The sequence below is a fragment of the Histoplasma capsulatum genome, genomic scaffold (assembly GCF_000149585.1).
Source record: "Histoplasma capsulatum NAm1 scaffold_5 genomic scaffold, whole genome shotgun sequence".
NCBI classification, from domain to species: Eukaryota; Fungi; Ascomycota; class Eurotiomycetes; order Onygenales; family Ajellomycetaceae; genus Histoplasma; species Histoplasma mississippiense.
Window position 1 is genome coordinate 2078409 of NW_001813978.1, and position 10031 is coordinate 2088439.

The following is a 10031-nucleotide window of genomic DNA, read 5'->3' on the forward strand; positions in this document are numbered from 1 at the left end:
AGCGGGAGGCAGCTCGCCAGGCAGCTAAGGAGCAAAAGGAGATGGATAAGCCCGCAAGAGCCGCTCAACGGCAGATTGACAGGGAGCTTAGGGATGCAAAGAAGGCCCAAGAGCAAAAGGAAAAGGAAGAACGAGCTGCTGCGCGGCAGCAATCGCGGTTGTGGGGGGTCCAGGTTCGGGGGTCCAAAAATCACCTTCCTAATCGGGAAATCAGACCCTCGATTTCGCAAAGAGTGGCTAAATCGCGTTTTCAGAGCTCTGCCAGGTTGCCCGCGGGTCCGCCGCCGGGGGGTCCGGATGATATTGCAACCCCTACGGATTTGACCGCTGCCTGCTCATTGAATCTGCCTCCACCCAAGATTTCGCGTTCCGGGCGAGTTATTAAGCCCAACAAACATCTTTTGAATTAGCTATATATTTTTATATGTAATTTTCTATATATATTTTCATCATATAATATATCATATTAAAATCTAATTGCGTTGTTGAGATATTAATGAAAAGATTTCATTGTAGTGGTGGCAAAATAGCGGGCGTTGAGTGTAGACGGGCGTTGAGTGGTTGATTACGTTACCTGATAGCGATGGCTTATCAATGAATGTGGTTGAAGCAGCTAGTGATGCCTCCTTCGCGGATAATTCAGAAAGAAGATCAACAGAAGGTTACATCTTCAAACTTTTTGAAGGACCTGTTGATTGGAAGTCAAAGAGGCAGAGAATAATAACAACTTCCACCACCGAAGCTGAACTACTAGCTATATCACAGGCAGGCAAAGAGTCAATCTGGTGGAAACGATTCTTTGATCATCTGGGATTCGATCCAGGGCACAAGATCTCAATTCAATGCGACAATCGACAAACAGTTGGCATCCTTACTAAGGAAGATCCTTCCATCACAACCAAATTACGCCACGTTGATATCTACGGCAACTGGTTGCGAGAACGGATACAATCCGGCGATATCTCGGTGCGATGGACGCCTACAACCAGCATGCCAGCGGACGGGTTGACCAAGCCATTATCACAACAGAAGCAGAGGGAATTTATCAAACAGATAGGATTAGTTGATATAACTGATCTTGTCAATAAAATAACAAAATAAGGTATAAAAACTCAACGAGCTTGGACAGGAGGAATTCAACATCCTCATATATCTCCTTTATCTATTCTGTTTCATTCTATTAATCACTATGTCTTCTACATTCTTTCCTATTCTGGTAATTTATCCAGCTTCATTACTGATGTTATTCTGCTGAAGGGGGTATGTCAGAAGTGATATATCATATCTCAGATTCTACTGATTACATTGGCAAGGAGCTTCTATTGTGACAATATCGGAAACCGGATGGATGTTCTGATAAGATATCAGCACTGTCCCTATCATATGTTCAAGCATCTTCTTTCTTATAAATACTGCCTAGATATCATGTAATTACTGGAGTTAATAGAAGAAATTCAATTATTCTTTTGATATTCAGTATTTGGGTCAATATTCGGACTTTATCTAGTTCCGACAAATAGTGTCAAGGGTTTACGAAATAAACACTGCCTATGTGAAAAGTACAAGTTAAAATAAAAAGAAAAGAAAGGTAAAAAAAGAGTAAACGGATATCATATATTGGAAATTCCACAAAGAAGTTACAGCATCATAATCGTCATTGACGCGTGTAGGGGTGTACAGGTTGACACTTAGGGGGTAAACAACTCGAGTACATTGCCGAAAGGGGGAAAGTGGTGGGGAGGGCTGGGGCAAGCATATTTGTGGCAACTGTGTGAGGATATGTTAGCTATATATATATATATATATATATATATACAACAGTCATACCAAAAAAAAAAGTGTAGTAGAAGAATGACATCCACATTGACATATAAAATATAGTGATGTTGGTTACCGTAGTCACTTGCAGCATACCAATATGAGAAACAACAATATAAAGAAGAAGGGGGTCGACTTTACAAACGATTTCCCCCCCATAATTCATCATTCTTCTTTTCTTTCTGACCCAGTTCAGCTGCTGCTGCCGTCGCTGCCGCCATTCCACCAGCGTCTCTTGTAGGCGGGGAACGAACTGTAATTCCAGATGGTGACCAGGACACTAGTAAAGAATGTTAGAAAGGTGATATGTATAGTTAAATTAAGTAAGATCAGACGGCAGGTTGATGAACTGATGCATTGTTTTATGTGAAAGGGGGAAAGGAGGAAGTGCAACTTTGAAAAAAAGGTATATACACCCTTTTTACAACTCCAGCTGGAAGAGGAGAAAATAAAAAAGATGCCAAACGGGAGAAAAGATATACATACCCCTGACTAATATCCTTATACTCCTCGTCATTCAGCTCCCTGACGCCAACCGTCATCCCATCCCGCGACATCGAAACGTTTTTCTTTTCCATTTCCTTCTTCGTCTGCGCCGTGACGGCCATCATGATGTTCCAGGCCACGAAGCCAACGACGGCTAGGATGGCAACGACGAACAACAGAATCAGGAGCGGGATTAGTCGATTTGATTCCATTGGGCTTGTCCGGTTGTTATTTCCCCACCCCTTCAGATTCTTTTCTCTTCTTCTTCTTCTTCTTCTTCTTCTTCTTCTTCTTCTTCTTCTTCTTTCCTCTGATTTTATTTTGCTAGCTCACTGGATATTTGTTGGTGCGCGTGGGTGTTATTAACGTTGGCGCTGGTCTGAAGGGCCGAAGGCTCAGTCAATAATCAAATGATGAGCAATGGACACGCGCTGGTGCCGCGTGCCAGCGCGGTATTAAATGTGGAGAAATGCAAGAAATCACATCAAGATGAGAAACCAGATCAAACAATGGGGTTTGATTGACTGAGGTTATTTGATATCGGGGCAGGACGGGGACCCGGGGAGAGTAGAATGAATGCGATACTTGTCTGGATGGGAGTGGATAATGAACAATACTGATGAAAGAGAAAGGAAAGAGTGAGGTGGTTGGAATTTGGGTGTTAAATGATTATGAGGAATGAGCGAGCGGTGATGGAGACAGGCGAAGAACAACGAAAAATAAAATAGCGAGCGAAAAGTGGCACTTCCAACTTGATAAATATGAACACGCAGCTCCTTTCAAAGTGTTGCTCAGGAATTCTTAGTAGCCTGCTTCAACCTTCTAGGTCGGGCGCTATTGGGCTGGTAAAGCCAGCACCGCCTAAGGTAATGCTAACTGATGAGGAAAGGTCCCAGCCAGTGAACCAGTCATATTCTACATCCGTTCTCAGCCTTCGTACTTTTGCACGGTTCGTCTGTTAGTGGACGCAAAAGGTGGATATACGGCTAGGGGATTTTGCGTGAAACATCATTGATTGAAGGGATCCTGGTCCAGACTATTGTTAACATTCTGTGTTTCCCACCTGGCGATGCGACGCCGGGAAAGGCACACATAAAAATGCTCCTCTCGCCGAAAACGCTTTAGTCAACGCCTGTTGTATATTTCTGCAGCCCGCGAATCTTGCTCACCCGACGTCATAGCAGTGGCTTGCGGCAGCCAGGATTACGCTGTAGTGGAAACATGATACTGTGGGTGTCAGGGGTATTTGACATCACACAGCCACAGATCGAACTATCCCGCGTCGATGAGTCAGTAAATGTGACTGAGCAAATCACGAAAACGCAAGAAATGAAAGAAATGATCATGCGCAGGGCCTCGGGTAGTCAAATCAAGTATCTTCTTTGAACATTTTTACCGGGCTTGATACTGACAGAGAGGCAGATTTTGTGAACCATGCATATACAAATATAACTATGTCTTGAGGAGTAGGTGGCTACCTTAAGGATTGATATCCCTTTGGCGTAGTGGTAAAACCTTCCACAAGATTGTATGTTTTTATAGATTTTGTCTGTCGCTTGAGCTTGTGGGAACCTTCAGCCCGATAACTAGTGGTTACATGGGGTTTGGTAGCTACAACTTAAGCATTCTGAGGCGGACGGGTGCCTAGACCTGGGGAAGCAGGGATGAGTCAAGCCCGACCAGGGACCCATGTTCTTAAGAATCGCCAACTATCTCATGTTTCTGTCATCCCATTTGTGTCATTAAAAAGGCTTTCTTCTTGACTGACCTGGACCTTGACCTTTACGAGGAGGCCTTCTTGCCAGAATTTGAAATCCTCGAACACTTGTATTGGTATAGACAATCAATTCTTCCCTTCGGTGCACTTTATCCCGACCAGAAACACCTCGACAATGGGTCCCATGGACTCTGAACCAGTGTACTTTTGGAAACCAGAATCAGAGAATGGCTACCTGGGCCAATGGTATACGTCGGATTTTACTTGGGCCAGGAATGCCGCTGACGCTCATGGCGACGTTGAAATCGTCAAATATGACAATGCTGAACAGTGAGAAAATTACAGCCCCCAGAGACAAAACCACAAACATATATATATATATATATGATTCGAAGAGACAGAGATTCAAAATTTGACCATGGCCCTCTTTTTTTTTATAAAAATATTTATCTAGATTCATGATGCACCGCAAGGGCCTCCTCTTCGCGCCAGACGATCCTATCACCCAGGAGATTCTCGCGCGAGACTCTCCATCACCCCATCCTCGAGATCTAAGAAGCCTAGGCCGGCAAATACCCAACTTCGACGACGCAGTGTGGAAGACCCATCGCTATGCGATCGTCGTTGAAGGCAATTACCTGAAATTCACTCAGAACCCGCAGCTCAAGGAGGAGCTTTTGGCCACGGGGGATAGGGAGCTTGTAGAGGCTAGTCCGCGAGATCGGATATGGGGTGTAGGATTTGGGGCGAAAAATGCTGGCGCAAGAAGGAAGCATTGGGGGTTGAATTTGCTTGGGAAGGCGTTGATGGAGGTGAGGGAACGAATTCGAAAGGAGGATGAGGAGGGGCCGCAGGCGGCTGCTGGTGGAGAAAAGAAGGATGCGGCATAGAGCGAGGCCGTGTTTTGTATAGGCGAGATAACGAAGTGTGAACTGCCCTCAATGACTACACGCTCAGACATGTGTATTAGATTCGCTCTCAAGTTTCAAGGGACATGATCGGCCAGATGGAAATTTCGCTACTCGTAGTTTATAGTTACCCGTTCGAAAGTGGACGTCTTTCTTTCCCAATTTCTGTGATTTGTAATTTTTTCATCCCCTTTATGTCATTACTCTACAGTAAAAAGATATACTAGGAAGTGCTCAATATGTGAGCTCGTAGTTCGATTTGTAGCCCTGGTAGCCTGGAGATCTTCTGCATGGCCAATCAGACCACTAAGTTCTTTAACTAACGCCTAGAGAAAACCAGATTTCGCCCCAGATGTTTGCCATCAAAATCATAGTGAGACGGGGGTTCCAAGCAGTTTAAGCTTCGGGTTCCCAATCGTCAACGTCATACTGACCATTCATTCCCAGGTTGTTGGAATCGTTGGGTACGAGTATATATGGGGAGAATTACCGTCTCTGGCTTGCTTGCGTCCCATATGATGTTTCAAACTAGGAGGGAAATGGTCTCTTGAGAGCGCACTCACGACGATATAGATGAAATATTTATTGAACAACCGGAGAGTCCTGATACTTTATCACCCTGCCCCGATCCTCCCACAATGTTTTGGATCCCATTTCCGTTATGCTTCCAGTGCGGAACAGACCAGAATCCGTGTCGCTGCAAAGTTGTTGGTCCCACTTTAGGTATGGATGTCCCCCGCCGCTTCAATTGCTATGATTAGCAAAGAATTTATATCAAATACTGTATTTTTGAGGGGGGAGGACATATTTGTGTGTTTCTCCATCAGTATTTTTAACACTTTTATTTATTTATTTTTTAAAAAAAAACAAATAGGTTTTCTCACGACTGTCCTAAGTGCTGTGCGTGCAAATACCATCTAACCCAGCAAAAGCACCCCATTGTTTGGCACCCAGAAGAAGGGCATTTCAATGGAATGGAATGGTTTTGTTATTTTTAACGACACACGCAAACACGTATCTAACCACATGTTTTAAAATGCCTTCTATTGCTGAAATACAGATCGTGTTGTGGCCAGCGTCGATCTTTTGCGGGTGCTGGGCTACAAAGAGAGGATCGAAGTGCGTAATCCCTTCCCCTAATGTGAATTTACTGCTCTTTACCTGGAGTTTGGTGCATTGAATAGGCTTTTGAATTAACCTAGGCCTTTCTTGATGTCCACAGGTTGCTCGGGACTCCGGTGGAGTGGAATGGAAAAGTCAATGAGGCCATCCCCATTTAATCATTGCTCATTCGCATATGTACAATGAATAATTGCGATACTTGTTAGGCATCTGAAGATTTCCTGACAGATGAGTGTTGGGTATTGAGAGGATGTTGATTTATATGTATATGCAGATAACCAGACTTTGGATTTGGAATGGGTGTTGATTTGAAGGACAAACCCGTCCTTCTTTCGAGGATATTTTGCATTCCCCAGGTTTCTTCTGATGGCAGTGGAGCCAAGCAGGCCCACTTCTTTCATACAAGATATCCATTGTGAACTTGAGCGGTTCAAGGTTACATGTTGACAAGGCACTGATTAGCCCCAGGACATTTGCACATTCTATTTATTATCTTTCCAGTCTGGATTGGAATCGAATTTTATATATTCTCAGACAAAGGCACCGACCGCATTGGGATCAGGGAGGAAGCGACTACCTCGTCTATTCCATTTTCCAACACAGTGAGAGAAAGAGAAGTAATATGAAGAGGTGGGCTATTGTTATGAATATGAAAAACCATCAGGGTTGTTCTCTGGGTCATAATCCTATGGAATTCAAGGTGAAGTAGAAGGAGAGCGGAATTCTGTCCTATTTTGCTCAGTCAGCAGAGTCAACTCTCCACTCCACAACACGGAAGGAAGATAAACGATACCAAACTTGGGTCAGTGTTGATGCTTCTCAGAGCTAAATTGTCAGTGAATTCACGAAGTGTTCATTTGAGCACAATGCTCAAACGGTGGAAAGATCAGGTTGGAGATTCTCCACCTTTCTACCTTCTCCTTCCTCTTTCTCCTTGATATACCTGTTTATACTCCAAGCTCCTTCTCTTCTATCTTTTCAACTTCTACCATCAAATTTCAATTTTTTTTTTATTACTCAAGAATTGAGTTCTGATAATTTCCCTCCCTGCACTGTTACTGTTGTGATAGCGAATCTACCCCCCTCATCAATCATGGAGGATATCCCCCGAGAATCCTCCATAGAAGGACAACTGAGTCCAGACGACTTCAACACCGAAGAAATGGCACTTCGAGATGAGCTCGACGGTAAGCTCAGGGCAGCTGTCGATGTCTATTCCGAAGCCCCATATGGAAGCTTTGACTGTCTGACTTTTCGCTTGCGGGAGGTCAACATCAAACTCGCACTGAGCCAATTGGATTGGCGCGTATTGTCAAGGAAATACAAAAGCACCAATGAGAATGACCCAGCCTACTCCGACCTGATAAGGCACTATTACTTGGAGCAAGGTTTGTTCGTCTCAGAGCGGGAACGACTTGGAAGGGAACTGTGGCACCTCCATCAAAAATCCGTCGAACAAGAGGCTCATTCTGAGCGGGGCCGCAGCATGAGAAACAGACGATAACGCCACGGAACTTTTTATGTTGTTGTTGGGAGAATTAACGTTGGAAGAGGAGGAGAGGTTTTTGGCGCATATGGAAAGGGCGTACGGGCTTGCGGAAGCTGGTGGCGAAGTCTGGTCCCCTATCACGGGTTGGGCTAAGAAGGCAGACGTGAGTGCAGCACAAATTTTCCCGCGCCAAATTGGGCAAGAGAAGCTGGCGACGATTTTCGGGGACACATTCGATGGCAATATCCAAGGGGCAGAGAATGGGCTTTTCTTGCAAACCGCTCTCAAATCTGCTTTCGAGGACTACAAGGTTGCAATCGTCCCAGATGCAATCGAAGCTCACCCTTGCGAATACAAGTTTGTCGTCCTCGACCCGAATATTTTGAACCTGCGGGTGAAAGTGGAGATGACATTCGACGAGCTGAATGGGCGGAGACTCATTTTCAGACCTGGATGCGATTTCAGGCCCAACTGGCGATTCCTCCATTTCCATTATGCTGTATCTATGCGGCTAGCGTTGCAGAAAAGCGGACCCTCCAGGGAATTGTCACAAGGGGTGCTCTCAGAGCTTGGAGGGGTATGGAAAGACCCAACCATGGTTATAAATGCGGAGTTGCTTGATGGATTCGTTAGAGCGCTCGAAGCTTATCGAGAGATTTGGGAAAAGAAAATGAAGGCAGAGCAGACTTCTGCAAAAGAAGGTGAGGTGTCAGAGGACTAAGGCAACATGAGGGACCGGATACGGACTTGACGGCCTAGTCGTTCAGATGTCTAATGGTTGCTTCTTTCAAAACAACATCTCAGTTTCCTCTCTGTAATTTCGTTTCTTGACTTTTCCTCCTCTTGCCATTACTCTTAATTGAATATGCGCTGTATTCTTTTAGCATCCACAGTTGTGTTTGACTCCCATCACATTATCGGGTACCAATTAACATGCCCAAGATACATGACCAACAAAACTCTGAGGCGTACCAACGGTTAGCTTAGGAGTTAAGAATTCATGAAGGCAGAACGGAAATCTGGATTGTAAACAAAAAAGGTGTTTCTTGTTCCAAAGTAGCGTTAATGAAATATCAGATATGAATGAAATATGTAATACTTAAAAAGAAAGTACAAGAAGACTTTAAAAAAGTAAACTGGGCAAATATTTTAATACACATGGCCACTAATAACAATGAAAACCGCTACCTGAAATGTGAGGATATAAGTGAATCTATCTCGGTTCATTTCCCTTATTTCAATTGTTAGCATGTTTCCTAAATAGGCTGACCAGCTTCAACTGAAGGAGCCCAGGGCTCCGCATCCCCAAACTTCTGCACAACAAGCCCAGCGCTTCCAGGGTTCGCATACCCCGCCTCCTTCTGCCGCTCGTAGCTCACCATTCGCAGTCGCTGGCTCTCCCGTGGCGTCAGTTGCAGGTATATCTCCACACCCACGATATGCATAAACATTGCAAGCCACAGCGCAAGCCCGAAGGACATGGTAAGATTTGCACCGATCTGCGCGGGCTCAACGCCGTTATCATCCGCCTTGACGGTAGCGACCGGATCGTAGCCAGGCGGCAGCGATGAGCCATTGGACGGCGGTGCACACATGGGGTACGCCACTAGATAGGAGACCGGGATCTTGTAGAACTTCCAAGTGAAATCGATCTTCTCGCACGACCAGACGGCGTAGTACGTGCCCAGCTTGTTGATGATTCTGGAGGTGATTTCCTGCAAAGGGCGGATGGTCACGATGCTTCCCATATAGAACATGGCGCGCAGCATCCAGGCGCGGTGCTGTTCGATCTGCAGACAGCGGATGTTGTAGTAGGCCATGCCGACGCTGGCGGTGCTGATGAGCACGAGTAGGCCGATGGCTAGTTGCACATCGTGCCCGCCGCCGAAAGCGTGGCGGGCGATCATCAAGGCGCCAGCGTTGGAGATGAGGAATAGAGTGATGATGATATATCCGTTGATGCGGTGAAAGAGGGTCGCTCGGTGTCGGATTGAGGGGATGAATTGGAAGATCAAGAGGATTGCACAGGGAAGGATGGTGCCTAGATGAAGGGTGATGCCGACCTTTCTGAAGCCAGTGTGTTGGTGGAACCATTCACCAGGAGCGGTGCCGCTGGCATAACGTCCGGTGATGTCGAGGTATTGCAGGCGTGCGAGGGTGAAGCCAAACAGGCCTCCGGCAAAGATGAAGAAAAGGATAAAGTTGTACGACTTTTTGAAGCCCGTAATCCCGAGTATTGATTCCCAGACAGTCATAGTTGAAGACAGGAGGACGGTGTTTAAGAAGTAATCTTGGAGGGAATTATCGAGTGGCCTATTCGAACAATTATGTTCACACGGGTTTAAAAATTGTCCCAAGAACCCATTGATGATGGATCTCATCTATCTACATATATATATGAAAGCAGCCAAAGTGCTCCTGGAAGGGAGGATATGATATCGCATCCCCATGAGACGCGCACACTGTGCCGTTTCCCCGTCACAACCCCGCT

The 10031-nt window shown here is 45.4% G+C and overlaps 7 protein-coding genes across 7 annotated transcripts; 5 read left to right on the forward strand and 2 right to left on the reverse strand.

Annotated features, from left to right (window-relative positions):
- Positions 1–41: 41 nt before the first annotated feature.
- HCAG_05477 (predicted protein) lies at positions 42–1101 on the forward strand (the record flags this gene model as incomplete). The annotated part of the gene is made up of 3 exons (XM_001539960.1): positions 42–173; positions 266–291; positions 582–1101. The coding sequence occupies 3 exons, from the start codon at positions 42–44 to the stop codon at positions 1099–1101; spliced, it is 678 nt and encodes a 225-aa protein (XP_001540010.1).
- Positions 1102–2010: 909 nt separating this feature from the next.
- HCAG_05478 (predicted protein) lies at positions 2011–2516 on the reverse strand (the record flags this gene model as incomplete). Its single annotated transcript, XM_001539961.1, has 2 exons — positions 2011–2098; positions 2305–2516. The coding sequence occupies 2 exons, from the start codon at positions 2514–2516 to the stop codon at positions 2011–2013; spliced, it is 300 nt and encodes a 99-aa protein (XP_001540011.1).
- A 549-nt stretch (positions 2517–3065) lies between these two features.
- HCAG_05479 (predicted protein) lies at positions 3066–3690 on the forward strand (the record flags this gene model as incomplete). The annotated part of the gene is made up of 3 exons (XM_001539962.1): positions 3066–3170; positions 3213–3253; positions 3486–3690. 3 exons carry the CDS (start codon positions 3066–3068, stop codon positions 3688–3690), a joined length of 351 nt encoding a protein of 116 aa, XP_001540012.1.
- A 506-nt stretch (positions 3691–4196) lies between these two features.
- HCAG_05480 (predicted protein) lies at positions 4197–4911 on the forward strand (the record flags this gene model as incomplete). The annotated part of the gene is made up of 2 exons (XM_001539963.1): positions 4197–4351; positions 4476–4911. 2 exons carry the CDS (start codon positions 4197–4199, stop codon positions 4909–4911), a joined length of 591 nt encoding a protein of 196 aa, XP_001540013.1.
- A 656-nt stretch (positions 4912–5567) lies between these two features.
- HCAG_05481 (predicted protein) lies at positions 5568–6209 on the forward strand (the record flags this gene model as incomplete). Its single annotated transcript, XM_001539964.1, has 4 exons — positions 5568–5652; positions 5804–5829; positions 5990–6048; positions 6152–6209. The coding sequence occupies 4 exons, from the start codon at positions 5568–5570 to the stop codon at positions 6207–6209; spliced, it is 228 nt and encodes a 75-aa protein (XP_001540014.1).
- Positions 6210–7144: 935 nt separating this feature from the next.
- On the forward strand, positions 7145–8261 carry HCAG_05482 (predicted protein; the record flags this gene model as incomplete). Its single annotated transcript, XM_001539965.1, has 2 exons — positions 7145–7439; positions 7549–8261. The coding sequence occupies 2 exons, from the start codon at positions 7145–7147 to the stop codon at positions 8259–8261; spliced, it is 1008 nt and encodes a 335-aa protein (XP_001540015.1).
- Positions 8262–8763: 502 nt separating this feature from the next.
- Positions 8764–9795, reverse strand: HCAG_05483 (predicted protein; the record flags this gene model as incomplete). The annotated part of the gene is made up of 2 exons (XM_001539966.1): positions 8764–8771; positions 8811–9795. The coding sequence occupies 2 exons, from the start codon at positions 9793–9795 to the stop codon at positions 8764–8766; spliced, it is 993 nt and encodes a 330-aa protein (XP_001540016.1).
- Between the last annotated feature and the right edge of the window lie 236 nt (positions 9796–10031).